Source organism: Anomalospiza imberbis, chromosome 16 (assembly GCF_031753505.1).
Source record: "Anomalospiza imberbis isolate Cuckoo-Finch-1a 21T00152 chromosome 16, ASM3175350v1, whole genome shotgun sequence".
NCBI classification, from domain to species: Eukaryota; Metazoa; Chordata; class Aves; order Passeriformes; family Viduidae; genus Anomalospiza; species Anomalospiza imberbis.
The window spans coordinates 5603069-5620588 of NC_089696.1; the positions used below are offsets into that span (position 1 = coordinate 5603069).

The 17520-nt window shown below is 46.4% G+C and overlaps 2 protein-coding genes across 3 annotated transcripts in view; one reads left to right on the plus strand and one right to left on the minus strand.

Annotated features, from left to right (window-relative positions):
- The first annotated feature begins 4369 nt into the window (after positions 1–4369).
- On the plus strand, positions 4370–9228 carry LITAFD (LITAF domain containing). Its single transcript, XM_068206342.1, has 4 exons — positions 4370–4472; positions 6591–6656; positions 7775–7934; positions 8398–9228. The coding sequence occupies exons 1-4, from the start codon at positions 4370–4372 to the stop codon at positions 8504–8506; spliced, it is 438 nt and encodes a 145-aa protein (XP_068062443.1). The 3' UTR covers positions 8507–9228.
- A 4948-nt stretch (positions 9229–14176) lies between these two features.
- The window catches only part of USP7 (ubiquitin specific peptidase 7), a 71276-nt gene continuing 67932 nt past the window's right edge, over positions 14177–17520 (minus strand). For both annotated transcript variants that reach the window (XM_068206719.1, XM_068206720.1), the window contains one exon: positions 14177–15561. In XM_068206719.1, coding sequence (XP_068062820.1) covers positions 15455–15561 — 107 coding nt within the window. In that variant the 3' untranslated portion in view covers positions 14177–15454. The remainder of the gene's footprint in view (positions 15562–17520) is intronic.

A 17520-nucleotide genomic window follows, 5' to 3' on the forward strand; every position in this document is an offset into this window, starting at 1 on the left:
TTTTGAATTGCTTTAAGGTGAGAGCGACAGGAGCAGTAAATGTGCTGAATTATAGACCAGGGCTCCCTTCATGAAGGACTAACCTAACACAAACATCTGATGTGGGACAGGACTGGAAAACCCAGGCAGTGCCTGTCTTTCCAGCAGCCTTGTGAGTGCACTTATCAGGGAGTGAGTCAAGGCAGTCAACAGACAAGAAAAGGGAACCAGGTGAAGAGTTTGCAACAGGAAATATGGTACATATTCAGTCAATCCCCCTCAGCTACATCCTCTCCATTTGAAGAGGCTGGTAACCTGATTCAGAAAGCCAGAATTAAAAGCCAGAATAACTGTGATATTGAAATTAATTTCATGAGTAAAGAATGGGGAACTGGCAGAGTGTTCTTCATCTCCTTGAAAAGGTTGTCTACTCCAGATATAATGAATGCTTTCTAAAGTCCAACTTCTCCTTTGCTGCCAGCAGTCCTCTCTTCTAGCTTCTATTTAAGAATGAGAATAGGAAAATACCTGAGTGCTGCTCCCCAGTTATGTTTGCCTGTATTAGAGCTGGAACTATTCCTTCTTGAACATCTGAAAACCCTCAGCACATTGTGAATGTTACCCAAAATGACCAGCTCAGGACTAAAGGGAAAAGATCTCTCCACTGAGGAATTCAGTGTTTCATTGCTAGCCAAAACCTGGAATTAACTGCTTCAACCAAGTGAAACAGGCTCTTGATATTGTTCAAGCCCTAGATGTAATTGCATGCCAGCAATGGCATTTTATGGCCACTCTTCAAAATATCAGAAATTTAAATTGCCTCATAAACACAGCTGGAAGGGCTAAATGCCCAGGAAAACGTTAAACTAGTGATGACAGGAGAACCAGAACACATTGCAGCAAACTGAAAGCCTTTGGGCCAGTGTCCTAGAAGCCAACAGGCCACTGGAGGAAACTGCTATTCCCCCACAAGTCCATGAAATGTGGAGATCATTTACTAGAATGTTTTAATACTAATCTTCCAAAATACCAAACTTTTGAACGTAGTACCCTATAGTCTTCAAATACCCGAATCTTAGAGTTTTCTCCCATGTTCCCTTTTTTCTGTCTCTGAACACACCCTCACTGAATGGCAGATCCCACACTGACAGCAGATGAAGCTGGAATGGAGATCAAACACTTCTTATAAAGTCACTGCTTGCTGAGATGCCATCCTTGAGAGCCAGGTATGACCCTGGAAGAAGTATTAGTACTGCAGCAGCTTTGATTTTCAAATAAAATTCCTTTCCAAGCAGTGAAGGCTTCGAATTAATCCCACCTGTGGGGTTATTTAGCTAACAGGGACATTCAGGAGGGACTGCAGAGCTGCTGGTGGGAGTGGAGAGTGGGGCTGTGCCCTGGAATTTCACAGCTCAAAAGCTATGCTTGCCTGCACCAGGCTGCTCTTCACACCCAAACACAAATCCTGGAGCAAATCAGAGGAAGATGATGGAAACTGCCTGCCCATCCTTCCCTGGGATCTCTCCTTCCCGGAACAGAAGGGCTTTGTCATTCGCACCTTACTTCCACTGAATTGGCTCTTTGTGCATATGCCCCAGGGTGTGATTTACTTCTTTTTTTAAAATACTGATTTCCACAGGACTTAAAGTCAGCTTTATTTTCCTGCGCAAACCGGTTTATTTGCATATGTAGACGAGACTAAAACTTGAGAGAACAGAGGGGACTGTTTCGGCGCCCCTGGGACTCGGCAGCTCTGCCTGCAAACCAAGCAGTGGCAGTGGTTTGGGTCAATCTGCTTCGGACAAACCCAGCCCCTCCAGGGGAGCCCCAGGAGCGGCTGTGCCCTTGCTCTGTTTGCTCAGGGTGACTGCAGAGAGGGCAGCTCGCATCACTCCTGAGCTATTCATTGTGACCCTCCTGGGTGTCACTGCAGGCAAGTTTATAGGGCATTTTCCTGCCCTCCAGGAACTGCTTCCTGGTATTTCTCCTTACGACTTTTTCCTCCGGGGCTACTCACACTGTTCTCTCCCGTATCTTCCTCTCCAACACCTGAAAAAGAGGGAAATCGCTTGCTCTGATTTACGGCAATGACACCGGCAGGTGTGGGAGTCACAGCCCTGAAGGGCTCTCAGGCACCTTATACACGGCTGGAACCGAGAACTGAGAGTAAGCGCTTCCATGCCAAATTAAAGGGTCTGCAGGGCTGCAGAAACGACCCTAGAAAACGCCTTTCCTGGACCTGTGGACGCGCAGCATTGAGGCCCAGAGGGTATCCAAGCCCCCAGCGCCGTGTCCCACGCAGGCGGGGGAGGCTCCCGCAGCAGCTGAGCCCCAGCGCCGGGGCAGCTGCTCCCGCCCAGCAAACAGCGCTGCTGCAGCGCAGCAAGGCGCCCAAAGCCACAGAACCCGGCGCTTTAGCGACAGCCTCAGCCCACAGCTTCTGTGCTCGGCAGCTCCAACAGGTCAGACACAAACCTGGCATCCCACACCATGCCCCCTCTGCTGCTGATTCGCTTTTGCACCTCGTGTCCTACACATTTAGCCGGTGATGCTATCCTGATCCCTCGCCGGGTGGAGCCAGGATTAGTCAGTTTGCGCTTGCACTCAGCAGTTACCTTGACAGGTTCTCGCTGTGTTAGCCATTATTGTTCCCTCCTACCCTGTGCCTCTTGCAGGCGCCTGCCCGGGCTTACAGGCACTGGATGGAATTCAAAAGCTCTTTCCTCTTTTTCCTGTTTCACGGCGAGATGAATTCTGCAGAAGTGTCACCCAAATGGACACCACCCAGTATTTAGTGTCCCAAGATAGGAATAAGACAAAAACTTGGAGACTCCCTGTAATTTTCCCCACTAATCCCTGTCCCAGGGGAGCAGCTCTTGGCCAACACCCGCTAATGTAACATTATCTATCACCGCGCTCCTGAGCCTTCAGTCGCTCCAGACAAACTATTTCTTCTCCCTTGGTTCTCACAGCTTCATCCTACTCTCCTATTCTCTTGACCCATCTTTTTTCTTCTCAGTGGGATCCTCATTAAGCTTCAACAATGCCCTATTAACACCTCTGCCATTCTCAATCCCGCGGTTGAGCTCATTTATAACAATTACACTGAGATGCACCTTTCTCCAGCCATCCTCTCCAATCCATGTATTTGCAATTTCCTTGTCAAGGCATCTTTGGCCTTAACATGGCCAATGCTGTATTTCTGATTTTTTCTCTACACCACCCTACCTATTCCCTTAATGCTTCATTCTGCTACCATTTTTCATATCACCTGCCGCTCATCCAGATTTGTGAAAATTACGGCACGTCTTCCCTGCTGATATTTTCAAGTTCCTCTTTTTTTTTTTTTTCTCCCTGAGGGGCTGATGCTTTAACTCAGCACTACTGATCCTCCCGCTTTTGTCCTGCCCGTCCAACGCTCCTTGCAAACAGACGTGCTGAGGCCGTCCTGCCTTGCCCAGCAAATCCTCTGCTGCTTTTCTTTGACCTCACACATTCGGGCACTTTGTGTATCTGTGCTCCTTTCCTCACCAAAACCTCTCTTTTCCCCCAAAACACTCTCTGACCTGTGCAAAAAGGTTGTGCCTTTCTTCTGCAAAGGACTCTTCCAGTAAATGTTGGTAGGAAATGAACCTGTTAACACCGGTTCAAGGGGCAGCTAGGAATAATAATCGCCTTTCGGCTGACAGGGATACAAACACACATCTCTAACCCTGTCCTCTTCCTCCCACCCGCCTTTATTGCGAAGATCAGCTCCTGCTAACACCTGCAAAACACACATTTTGTGGCCTCATCTTGCTCAGAGCCTCAGGCAGTGCAGTCACCCATAATAAGGATGTTTCCCAACAAAAGCCTGTCACCTACCGATGAGACAATAGTTTCACAGGACAAAACTGGTCACGATAACGATGATGATAAGTTTGCACAATAACCCGAAGATAGACGGATCCGAATTGCCGCTGATTGCACTGACTTAATCACACGTGAAGGTTTTTTCACAGGTGCTCCAAGTGTGCTCTTCCTTTTTTTTTTTTATTACTTTGACAATCCATAGAAAGAAATAGGTAAACTTTTCTGCACACTTAACTCTTTCAGTCCCGAATTTGCAGACTTTGAATAGTGTTTTCTAGGGGAAAACTTTAAGCGTCCCATCACAAAGAAATAAGTTAAGATGGTATTTTCTGCCCTTCACTATCCTCATCATGAAGCGCGACAGGAACTGACTGCTCTCCCACCTACAAAAAACCAGAGTGTGAGAACCGCTAATTTCCCTCTAAGAACACCCGAGTGTGAGAAGCAGGAGCTACAGAAGCACTGGCAAATGCAGGGCAGGGAGCGTCAGGCAGGGAAGGTTTTATTCTGCCCTCCCTTCGGCAGGTGAGCCGCAGAGATGTCTGGAGAGAAGCAGCGCCCGGAGGTGCCCATGGTCATGTACGAGCCGCACCACGAGCGGTACCGGCCGGAGCCCTCGGCCCCGCCGCTCGGCCAGGAGGGTAAGCGGGGCTGGGAAAGGGCTCCCGGAGGGGTCCTCGGGCTCGCTGGGGGTTGGTGTCCAGCACAGCACCGAGCACATTTGGGGCCCAGCCTTGCCAGGACGTGATGGGTTTAGAAAGCGTCTGCGCCAGCATATAAAACCCAGGGTTGGGATAGCATCTCCTAATAGGAACATCATTAAAATGTTTCTGCGCCTTTCAGCACAGAAAGTTCAAAATTTTCAGCATCCACAGTTCCAACTAATGGCAATAAATATTTTGTTGGTTTAGTTAATAATTAAAAACAAACAAACAAACAAACAAACAAACACGTGCTTTATTGCGGCTATATCGCTACAATAATTCCACATTCCTAACGTGCAAATGTTCAGCCAGCAAACTCTGTACGTGGATGGGCTTTGTCCTGCTTAAATTGTCATCTAGTTTGACAGAGGACTGGCCTTTTCCCTACCATCCCTGCTGGCCAAGCTGCCCTCCCCAGGCTCCGACAGGGATGAGCAGCCCCTGCTCCCAGGGAAGCGCTGACAGTTCAGCTCCAGGGCTGCAGGAGGGTGCCACCAGCTGCTGCTCTCCTGGGTGGGCTTTTCCTTCTGAAGCCAGGCACTGCTCTCACACCTACACAAGCACCTCAGAGCACTCCCCATCCTCAGTGATGGCACCTTCGTTACCTTCCTGCTGCTGAGGAAATTGCCATTTTCTGGACAGGACTGGAGGAAAAATCCGAATGGGAGATCAGGCAGTAACTAATAGGGCTCGATGTGTCAGTCGTGGGCTTCTAAACCTGACTCATTTTCAGAGCATTTCTCTCTGATCAGCTCTCTCTGTAAATATTTTTGTCTTCCAAGATCTCTCTGGCCTCTTTCTAAGCTCAGCAGAGCTCTCAGCAAGAGCCTGTGGAGAAGGAGTCTCAGTTGTGAGACCCGGCCAAGGCACAGGCACTGCCCACTCCCAGCGCTGAGCCGCAGGGTCGTGTCCTTGTGCAGGCAGCAGATCCCCCACCAACACACAGCGAGTGGGAGCTCACTTGTACTAAGCACATGCCTTTTCTAAATCAGAAGGGAATTATTTAATTTTTTGACAATTTTTCCCCCTACAAATAACGTCCACTAAAAACCAAGCAAAAAAAACCAAACAGAAAACTCTTCAAAACCAAAAACTAAACACCACCCCACCACCATGAAACCTGAATGCCATTGCAAATCTCTACAACTTCTGGCAAGCCATTCAAGCAATATTGCTGACATTTTTTTCACCTTTGCCACTGTATTTTAGATCACTCTGGAAAATTCTGGTTTTATATTCCATTTGTATCCCTGTGGGCTGGTTGCACCACATGGTTTGTGAAAAGCTTGAGCACAGGCTGGACTCCCAGCTCAGGGCTCTGCCTGGGGGTGAGGGTTTCTCCAATGCTGCCCAGGCTTGACCAACCAAGACTTCTTTTAGGGACTGTCCTGTCCCAGAGCAGTCCTGTGTTTGGTACCACATCCACGCCAGCTGGCTGTAACGCTTTTTACATGGGTTTATTTTGAATGTATTCATGAATGTATTCTTTAATGCAGTCATTTATTTCACCTCAGGTAGGCTGATTGCATTCTTAATTTGAAAGATTAGCAAAAGAACTGAAAAAGCTTGAGGTGTCTTAGTCACCAGCTTCCCTTCTCCCAAAGCAAAAGGAAAAAGATATTTTAACTTTTTTTTTTTTCTAAACAGAGTATGATGAAATATCTTTGTTGAAAGCTGATAAAGTTTAAACTAGTAAAAAGGCTCTTAATACTAAGTAGTAAGGGTAATTATCACCGAAGGTAGAAGTACTGTGGGTCCTTTATCAGTGGAATCCTTAAATTAAGATTGAGTATCATGACAGTGTTATGCTGGAATGATGGAGTTGCTGCCTTTCCTAAGAAATGATTTGGTTTCCCAGCTTTTGTTATAAAAGTGAGGCCAGCCAACCACTGCAGCTCTCCTGGCTTTGAAGACCCCGAATCAGTTCCGTGGCTGTTTCTCCCTGTGCTGGATTTGGCACTCCCTGCGAGGCCCCTCTTGTCTCACTCCACGGGGCTTTTGGGAGCCAGAAGCTGTTGGCACTTACAAATTTTTGCCCTGTTTTCCTTTGCACAGGGGGCTATGAGTATCCTTCTCCCCCACCTTACTCCTACCGAGAAACCACCATCATCGAGGAGCCCGGTAAGCCCAGGGGTTGTGCTCCTGACAACATCTGGGGCTGCGTGCCAACAAGAGTGAAATGGGTTTGGTTTTAATGTCAACAGGGAGGATGGGAGTTTTCTGACCCAATCATAATCTAATAAGCTGGAAAATCTCCACAGAAATGTCAGAAGATAAACTAATACAAGGAACTCAGACTTGATTTTCCAGCATTAGCCAATCTACAGAAGTACCCATTAAAAAAACCAAAACCAAACCAAAAACGCCAAAGCCAGGCTTTCAGAACAAATAATTTTAAGGCTAGTGTTGCTGTTCTAGTCACCTTTATGAAGTGGAGAAGCTCAAAGGACTTGCTGAGGAAAAGCTTTGAAGAACAGTCAGCAACACCTCATACAGGAGCAAAGGAGACATACATTTTTAAATATCCCTAAAACCAGAAGGCACTTAACTCAGACATGCTCTATCCTGTCTATCTAACAGATACATTCCCACTCCTCAAGTTTTGCCTCAGGCTACAGTGTGAAGTTGTACCCTAAACATGATTCGGGATCCTTAAAATGGTATTTTTTTACTGAAAACATTTCTGAAAAAAATATCCTTCCTGTACCTACAAGGGGTGTGCCCCTCAGGCAATATGATAGTCGAGTCTAGACTGCAAAAACATGAGCTAGAGACTAACTGAGGACAGCACCAGCAGCTGTTTGAGGGCATTTAGGTGTAACTGCTCTGATGAATTTCTCATACCTACTGAGAAGTTGATCCAAAAAGTTCCCCAACCTCCTTCAAATCTCTTCTTCAGGGAGAACAAGCATTTTCATATCATTTGAAATATCAGAAGACAAATCCTCAGTGTCAGAGTACATCCAGCAGAGGGTGTGGGGACTGCCTGCCTGGGGATTATCCCACAGACAATTCCCTGTGTTCGTCCTTGTTTGAGTAAACGCTGCCTGGTTTTAGGTGCAATGTATTGGGATACACAGAACAACCAGCACAGTGGCTCTTAGAAATTCACCTGAAATCAACAATAATAACATGAATGCCACGTTAAGATCCCACATTCTCCCAATTAAGGCTTTATAACTTGCAAAATATTTCCCGTGCTTCTAATTTGGCTGCTTCTCCTCTCCTCCTGAACTCAGTTTATTTGGTGCCCCAGCCTCCCATCATCGTGGCAGGGATCTTCTCCAGCAAACCAACATCCACAATCTGTCCTTCCTGCCGCCAGCACATCACCACCCAGGTCACCTACAGACTGGGCAAGCTGTCCTACCTCCTGTGCACCAGCCTGTGCATGGTTGGGTAAGTTTTCATGGGCACTGTGCAGATTCAGCACAGCAGAAGGTTAAAAATGAGTAATTAAAAAATCAAAGTTCTGGTTAGTGCCTATACAGACAGTTTGCCCTTCTCCACTTGATGAGAAGCCATCCTGTCCTTTCTAGATACAGTCATCATGGCTACAGGGGATGCAAACTTGCTAAATTTATCCCAGTATGTTTCACTTTTCATAAGACAGGCAGAAATTAGTACAACATTGTCTACTTCCCAACTGCAATTTAGAATCAGGCTCAGAAACAGATTCATGCATAAGACGTCAGAAGCAAAGAAGATTAATTTTTTGGAAGATAATTCAAACATTAATAGACTTGGAAAAGAAGTGGATTCACACAGTGAAAAGGCAGACAGAACAAGGCAGGGGAATATCACAGCTGTAAAAGGGAAGCAGTAATCATTCTGTGCATGTCCATCTCCCCTTTGGCTCTAGGTGCTGCTTCGGATGCTGCTTCGTCCCTCTCTTCGTGAAGATCTTCAAGGATGCAGATCATTACTGCCCATGCTGCCAATTTCACATTTATAGATACAAAAGACTATAGAAACAAAGTTTATGCAACCAGATGATGTAAAGCTTCCATTTCCTAATGGCATAAGATTCTGCACATAAAACTACTGCTAGGAAACTCACAGGACTATGCTTAGGTTCTGCAGCTCCCTTGCTGGTGAACCCACCTGGTAAACTCCAGTTTTCCACCACATGGTTGGACTGGCTTTAAAACAAAAAACACTCCAAGACTAATTTGCACTATCATTTAATTTATGCTCTATTTGATTCGCTGGCCTGTGCTGTGAAGTTTCCAGCTGGTGAGTTCTTCAGCTCCTCTCAAATCTCCCACCCAGCTGGGACACAGACTCCTCTGGACCTCTCAGCCCACCGCTAACCAAGGTTTGGACATGGATGTTTCAGAGAAGCTCTTACCTTCTCTGCACTGGAACTGACTGGCTGGGATTTCATTTCTCTCTGCTCTTCTCCCTACAGGATCTACCCCTGCAGGGCTGTGGGTGGTACAGTGTAGCTGATTATTTATTAACAAAACTCTAAGTTATGAGACTGTCTTTACTCTGTTAAGTTGAGGTAAGAAAATAAACCTGTTATTGTTCACAATACTGGCAAATCTGCTGTCTGCATTGCTGCCATGCCCCGTTGCACCCGGAGCTGAGATGCAGGTCACTGGGACACCCCCTTTACATTAACAAGCTACAACGCAAAAGGCAAACACACAAAAAAGAAAAATCAGCAAGCACAGCTTGAAAAAAGTCACCACAAGGCCTTTATTTTACCTCTTGGCCTCACAGTAGTGCATCATCTCTCAAGGCAGGGAGACTTTACCTTCACACAGAACTTTACAGTCACTTATCTTGGGCAATCAAATATCTGCAATTACAATGCCCAGGAGGTGCCCAGACCCCTCTCAACACCGACAGTAGCAGCAGCTGTTGCAGCTTATTGCTGGCTGGAAAAATAAATAGAGAGAGAAAAGGAGAAGAGAAGAGAAGAGAAGAGAAGAGAAGAGAAGAGAAGAGAAGAGAAGAGAAGAGAAGAGAAGAGAAGAGAAGAGAAGAGAAGAGAAGAGAAGAGAAGAGAAGAGAAGAGGAGAAGAGAAAGAAGAGAAGAGAGACTCGTGTATTTCCATGTTATAACATCATGAGTACTTTCACACTGGCACATGGATTGCTGAGGGCAGGGGGGATGCAGGGCACTCTCCAACCCTGCTGGGCACCGGGGCTGCACTACCGGGCACTTAAAGAACTTAAAGAGATCCTTACCAAGCCCTGTCCCTGTGCAGTGACCAGTGTCCCTGTCCCTGTGCAGAGACCAGTGTCCCTGTCCCTGTGCAGAGACCAGTGTCCCTGTGCAGTGACCAGTGTCCCTGTGCAGTGACCAGTGTCCCTGTCTCTGTGCTGAGATCAGTGTCCCTGTGCAGAGACCAGTGTCCCTGTCCCTGCGGTGGCAGTGGGCAGTGTCCCTGCGGTGGCAGTGTCCCTGTGCAGTGTCCCTGTCCCTGTGCAGTGTCCCTGCAGTGTCCCTGTCCCTGTGGTGGCAGTGTCCCTGCGCAGTGTCCCTGTCCCTGTGCAGTGTCGATGCGGTGGCAGTGTCCCTGTCCCTGTCCCTGTGGTGGCAGTGTCCCTGTCCCTGTGCAATGTCCCTGCGGTGGCAATGTCCCTGTCCCTGTCCCTGCGGTGGCAGTGTCCCTGCGGTGGCAGTGTCCCTGTCCCTGTGCAGTGTCCCTGCGGTGGCAGTGTCCCTGTGCAGTGTCCCTGCGGTGGCAGTGTCCCTGTCCCTGTCCCTGTCCCGCCCTTGGGTCACTCACTGACCGGGGCCGCAGCCGCCGTCCCGGGGCACCGCCCGCCACCGCCCCCTGCCGGGCACGGGGCGTACTGCGCGCTCCGCCCGCGGGGACACCGGGACAAGGACACCGGGACAAGGACACCGGGATAGGGACACCGGGACAGGGACACCGGGACAAGGACACCGGGACAGGGACACCGGGACAAGGACACCGGGACAAGGACACCGGGACAGGGACACCGGGATAGGGACACCGGGACGGGGACACCGGGACAGGGACACCGGGATAGGGACACCGGGACGGGGACACCGGGACAGGGACACCGGATAGGGACACCGGGACGGGGACACCGGGATAGGGACACCGGGACAAGGACACCGGGACGGGGACACCGGGACGGGGACACCGGGACAGGGACACCGGGATGGGGACACCGGGACGGGGACACCGGGACAGGGACACCGGGATAGGGACACCGGATAGGGACACCGGGACGGGGACACCGGGACAAGGACACCGGGACAGGGACACCGGATAGGGACACCCGGACAAGGACACCGGGACAGGGACACCGGGACGGGGACACCGGGACAAGGACACCAGGACGGGGACACCGGGACGGGGACACCGGGACAAGGACACCGGGACAAGGACACCGGGACAGGGACACCGGGACGGGGACATAGGGACAAGGACACTGGATAGGGACACCGGGACAAGGACACCGGGATACGGGCAGGACACTGGGACAGGGTCTAAAGGGTCAGGGACACTGGGCATAGTCCAGGTCAGAGTCGCCAGCACTCGTCCGGCGGCTGGCACAGCGACCCAGCGAGGGCAAATGGACACTGGGGTTGAAGGCGGCCATCAGGAATGGCACTGCCCACCAGCGCTGTCACCCCAAGCCAGCTGTCACAGTCCGCACCACAAACTGCCCCTACTGAGCTGATCCCAGCTCAGCTAGGCTGGGCCTATGCACTGATTCTTACTTCAACATCTACACATCACTGCAGCCTTCAGACCACAGAAACCCCAGTCTTCAGACTGTGAAACGTGAAAAAACGTAATCAATACACGTAAAAACTGTTTAACAACCATTTTCCCAGCCCTACATGAAACTCAGAGCCAACATTCTGCAGCCTCCTCAACACCCAGGCCATTCCCAGAGCAGCTGCCCCAGCTTTCACTCCTCTGTACCAAGGTCAGCGATTGTCCCCACCGGTCACCCAACCTACCGTGACTTAATGCAATACAAACACACAAGGATGAAAGGCAGCCACACAGATGGCAGCACAACAGGTTTTACCAATTCACACATTTTTTTAGGATGTTAAGATTTTTCTCTATTTTAAAATCTGGCTGTGAAACCACAAGCATTGCTGTTAATTAGTGGTAAATAACGCACCAAGTCAGTGACATTAATCAGGAAAGGTGCAAAACCCAAATTCACATGTACACACATAGTAAAACATAAATATATGACTTGAGATGTGCAATAGGTATTTAACAGAAGTAGTTAGGACATTTTTACACCGTTATTTATAGGTACAATAGTTTTACACAACTATTTAATAAAAAATAAAGGCTTCCAGCCTTAACAAATTTAATTTCCTGCTGTGCTTGGTATACAGCTAACTTCAACATCACCTGGGACAGAAATTAAATAGAATACAGGAGCCAGATTAGGACATATCACATGTGAACATTTCCCCCTTTTTCTGACCCCAAAGAGCAGGCAGGTTTAACAGCCAACAATAAATGACGCTTGCTGCTCTCACATCAAACAGTGACACTATCCACCTCAGTGTTTCAGGAAAAACAAGGGCTCAAAATGTGGAAGCTGACATACAAGTCACCTTCTGGCCAGCACACCTCACATTATGAATGCCATACCTGACACACAATTTGGCTGAATTTTGTAAACTTCATCTACTTGATCTAACCAAAATCTCCCCGAGTTCTGAGTGGCCCAAGAGCCGTAACTCCCACTCCTCTCCAAAATGAAGAGCCGAGACACCGATGCAGTGTTTACCCTGGGCTGTTTTATTTACAATATGTACAGTTCCTACAGAAAACGATTTCTCACAGAGGATATCAAACAGCAACCCCCCAGCGTGGCTCCGATGTGGGCGCTGCCGCCTGCAGGCAGCGCAGCGCCCGCGGCCGGGCGGTCCGAGCTGGAGGCTGGCACGGGGACGCTGGCACGGGGACGCTGGGCAGCTCCGGAGGGCAGCAGCTGAGGTAGATCCGGGATGCGGGAGGCACTCGCTCTGCTCGTCCTGCGGGGAGGCCACGGCCGGGCCCCGGCGCGTCCTGCGGCAGCACGGCCTCGTCGGGTCGGGGTCGGTGAAGGGGCTGGGGCTGGCTGTCACTCTCTAGTCAGCAACTATCACTGGTGTGATCTGCTCAGATTTCACAGAATGCTTTGGACTCCTTTAGGATAAAAGGCACTATGTAAATCTACAGGAACCACGCTCTATTTTCATAGGGAGAATTCGGATGGGCTGTTAACAACATGTTGCTCTGATGCTGTGTACCATGAAATTACATCCTTATTGCTTAACACTTATATTACCATTACCTTATTTAATGCATTCACTATTATCCAGAAAATTCCAAAATCTAAATAAAGAAATGGAAAGCATGGCAATTTTGAAGACTGCATTCTTGTAAATTTTTTTAAATTAACTAAACAAACATACTGCACCTGAGAAACCCTCCTGTCCTCCTCTTCATGGGTGTTTCCACATTTCAGTAACAAGTTACTTGTGCTCCAAAACATTTTTTTTAAAGAAAATTCTTCAGTAATTGAAAACTGCATATGGAATGCCTCAAAGTATGGACATCACCAAACTAGTGTGGGAATAGCACAAATACTGAAGCACATAAAATCCAGTCATCTAAAACCCAAAAGGCACCCAAAATCTACTGTTAGTGGCGTTTTCTTCTGAAATACGAAGGACTGTGTTTCTTGAGATAGTCCCTAAAAGCTGCCACCATCCCATAAATGAATGTGAAAACTTAGTGACATTCAGATACAAGCTCAATTTTCTATCAGTCTAAACAACACTAAATATAATTAGGGCTTACTAATGCTGACCAGAGCCTCTGATTCACAGAAACAGTTTGGAAACAAATCCTGACATTTACAAAAAGCCAAGTACCAGTAAAAACACCCCTGGGATGGTGCCATTCTCACCAGCCTGATGGAAATGCAAAGCAAAGGAAAGCTTTCTCCACTTAAGGCATGCCAGTTAAGCACTTCCCTCTATGCTAACCTACACACACAGACAGCAAAACAAAAGTAAACAACTAGTTTGCCTTGACTGGAAATAAGAGACAGTTAAAAGCACTGCAAGATACAAACTAAAAAGAGAATCAAACGTTCCTAGAACTTGCACCTTCTGTTTTGGTTATGAATACAGGGAACACATTACGGAGGGAATCTATCACTCTATGAAGACACCTTACCTTTAGAGACTCCAGATTTCACTTTACACCATTTAAAGTATTAGACTTGAGAATCTGGACCACAAAATTTTGTACAGGCAGCCAGAGTCCAGTCTACCACAAAGACTCCACTACAAGCTTTACAAACAAACTAGTAAAATAATTTTTCCATTTGTCTTTTTTGTACATGGCTCCTTTCCTGGAAAATCTTTTATTTGTTAAGCTCAAATGTGACTAGTTAGGACGTAAGAAAACCAAACCCCAAAAAACCTCCAAACCCCAAAATATTAAACAGAAGCCCCCACAGAGTTTCCCCAAAACAACGGATGAGGGTTATACAATTGTCAACACTTAAGGAAAAAGAAAACCACACCTTTAGCAAAATGTCATGAATGAAAACGTTTCCCAAAACTCTGTTTCCAAGGAGAGGAGAAATCTTCTTCAATGTCCATGTCATCACTCATCGAAAAAAATTTTATAGAAAATTTTATTCAACATACAACATTTTCCAGCAAAAAAAGGCAATATACAGGAAGAGGAGTTGTACACTGCGGCTACAGAAACAAAATAAAATACTGGAAAAGAATGTAAAATTAAGTGTGAATTGCTGATTCTATCTTTACTGCACTCAAAACTAGACACGCGGCTGGCATTAGCTCCAAAGAAAAGGAAGCAGTCTGGGGACTGAAATAAAACTACACACAATGAATATCAACATCAGTGAAATTCACTTGCAGACTCACCCAATAAAATTAACCTCCAAGTGTTAAATTGTACATGTTCATTCATTAAATATACAATTGCTTTTTTCGTTTTTTTTTCCTCTTTTTTCGTTTTTTTTTTCCTCCTTTTTTATACAAAGTCAACAGCTTACTAAACACTAGTGAGCATGCCCTCTGTGCTAAAAGGCTAGTTCTTGTGTTTTCCCCATCTCTTCCCGTGGTAACTAAATTAATGATATTTATAATCTTTTCACTTGCTTTTGCCAACTTTTGAGTGTCATTCTATTTGCCAGAAGATGGCATAATCAATTGCAACGGTATTTCTCAATGGCTGGAAATTTCATAAAAAACCCAAATATCTCTTTATAGGACTCGGGGCATCCACTTGGTAAAACAGGATGCAAAGTATTGACTAAATTAAATGAAAACTAGTTTATTAAAAAAGATTCTATGAAGCTGGAGGAGACAAAAATCCCGAATAAGTGCCAACAATGTACACAATAAAGTAGAGATTGCTATTTATTGATGATGTGAGTTTTTCTTTTGCATTTACAAATGCACAAAAATGTCATTTAAAGTATAACTGAAGGAAATAAATCTGATGTGAGTCTAAACATAAGACTTACTAGCTGCAGTGATGGTGAACACCACATGGGAAGGGCAGCCAGTCAGCTTATGCCATCTATAAACGTACTACAGACAAATAATTTTGCCAATGTCAACTGTTCTACTAAACTCTTCCCTCATTATGCTGACAATTGCCTTGCATTACGTTTACCATAAAATAACTCTCATTGGCATCCAAGCTTTTATAAAAACACCTTCATTTTGCTCAAAAAGGGCAGTCAATAGATACAGAGAAGCCAAACTGAACAGCCTCAACAAAATAAAATTAACATCAGCAGCAAATCCTCTTGCTGAAGACTTCAGATATAGTGCACGTGTACCAAAGTTCTACAGTTGTTAAAAAGGTGCACACACACACTTATTTTTGTCCCTTGCCTTGACAATCTGGTTAAGTAAGTCAGTTATGGATTTTAATAGCTTTTTCAAGGTAAGTGTAGCGACTTCTCTTTGGGGCTTTATTGAAATGGTCAAGCCCTAGCCATGGCCTTGGATGAGACATGTTGCCTAGAAAAGAAAAGAGAAAAAAAAATAATGAAGTTTTAAGACTAAATTGGAAAAGTGTTTCCATTACACAAACTAGTCCTGCCCACAGAGCGATGGGAATCACGGGGAGGGCAGAGGAGTGCAGAGCAGCCCCACAGCCAGAGGGGCAAAGTTTTCCTTCCAACAGCACATTCCCCAGCTCCTTCTGCAGCAGGCACCTGCTTTTTCTCTTCTTCAGTCACCTACAGGACTTCCCAGCAGGGAAGGGTGTGTTAAAGCAAGATAACCACTGTTATGGCCACAGGCACATCACAGTACCAACTTTCACCCAAGTACTGAGCCTGTTTCAAACAGGGAGGATCTGCATTTGAAACATGACAACCAACAGTATTTGTCATAATCTCTGCTATTCCTATCACCTGGTTTAAGTGGGAATATCTGTTTAATTAACGCAAAAAGCAAGTAATGCTAATTAAGAAATCATGAAACTGACCCTCCTCTTTATTTTCCAAGAAAAAACCCTAGTCACTTAGATTGCAAAGAAAATACACAGATTTTTTTTCATTTGTTCAGCTCAATATTATTTATTCTACTGTTAGATTTAATGAAAAACCACATACTTCTTGCAAATGGGAGAAATTCTCTTTTAAGATGTTCTCAATGGAGAGCATCCAATGCTCTTTGAAGTGAAATGATAAAGGCAGAAACTAAAGAGGCCCCCAGCAAGGAAAGTACATTCTACATTCAAACCATCAGCTGCAACCACTAAAGCATAAAACACATGACCTTGTTGGTTACCTGCATCTGCATTCTGTGATATATTTTCTTCAATCAAATTTTTTTTTCTTGTTTGACATAATGGTCAATATCAAATTAAAGGAGAACTGCCAATCTTAGTGGGAGAATTTGAATGTTTCTGAAGAAAGAAGATAGATCCTACATGGTTGGTGCCAGCACAGCTATAGTTAGGGTACCTTGGCAACAGCAGAGGGACACTACTGACATCAGCTATGCCAATCAAACTGGACAATGCCCCAGCTTTGGTTCCATCAGTGTAGCGTGTGTTAAAATTTGGCATTTGTAGAAACTAATTCTATCAAAGTATATTCTATCACAGGGGTGAAATCAATGAACAATCAAATTAAAACCTTTTGCTGTCACATTCCCTACAATTCCTACAAAGAGTTGAAGTTCTCCCTCTTCAACATTCTGACATGTTCTGTGCCTTTGACCTGGTCACCTGGTTAGTTTTTCAAGCTGTTTTGGCACCACTGGCTCTGCCTTGCTCACCAAGCCCATTGCCTTTCCCTCCCTGACCCAAGAGGGGTGACTCCCAGAATAAAATCAGGACTCTGCCTGCTCTGACCACACTGGATAGAGTTTATCTGTTTGTGGAGAAATGTCCACCTCCAAGCTGACCATCCAGAGACCCTTCACAAGTAGTGCACAGAGAGGTCCTGCAGTGACACACTCCTGGGCTCTGGGTGACTTGTGCAGCTGCAGGCACTCACAGCTCTGGCAAGCCACGAGCACACACAGCAAAAGGACTGTCGGCTAGGCTCCTGTAATAACACAGGTCTAACTCTCTGCAGGTTTTGAAATAAATGGACAGTTACAGGATTTCTTTACAGCTGTTACATCAATCCAGAGCACGCCTGGGAAAAATTGGAGAAAGCTCGACCCTAGCAAAACCTACCAATAAAAAGCAGGATTCCCAATTGTCAGAAAAATAGAACTGCAGCGAGTCAGTGCAACTCACAGAGAGGAACACTCAGCTAAGCTGGGAGAAGAAACCCCAATTCAAGGGAATTCAAGGGTTTCAATGGATCCCTGACTGTGGATCCAAAGGTGCCATTCCCAAACAGAACTCTCCAAAGAGGAAAAGGAGAGATTTGGATTTAGAAACACTGGTGCAGGTTGCCCAGAGGAGCTGTAGCTGTCCCACCCCTGGAAGTGTCCAAGGCCAGGTCTGATGGGGCC

Bases quoted from the DNA above. Each gene is read 5' to 3' on its own strand.
- LITAFD (XM_068206342.1), top strand. From the start codon at position 4,370: ATGTCTGGAGAGAAGCAGCGCCCGGAGGTGCCCATGGTCATGTACGAG. The intron at 6,657-7,774 runs GTAAGCCCAGGG...TCCTGAACTCAG, and splicing joins CACCATCATCGAGGAGCCCG to TTTATTTGGTGCCCCAGCCT. The intron at 7,935-8,397 runs GTAAGTTTTCAT...CTTTGGCTCTAG, and splicing joins ACCAGCCTGTGCATGGTTGG to GTGCTGCTTCGGATGCTGCT.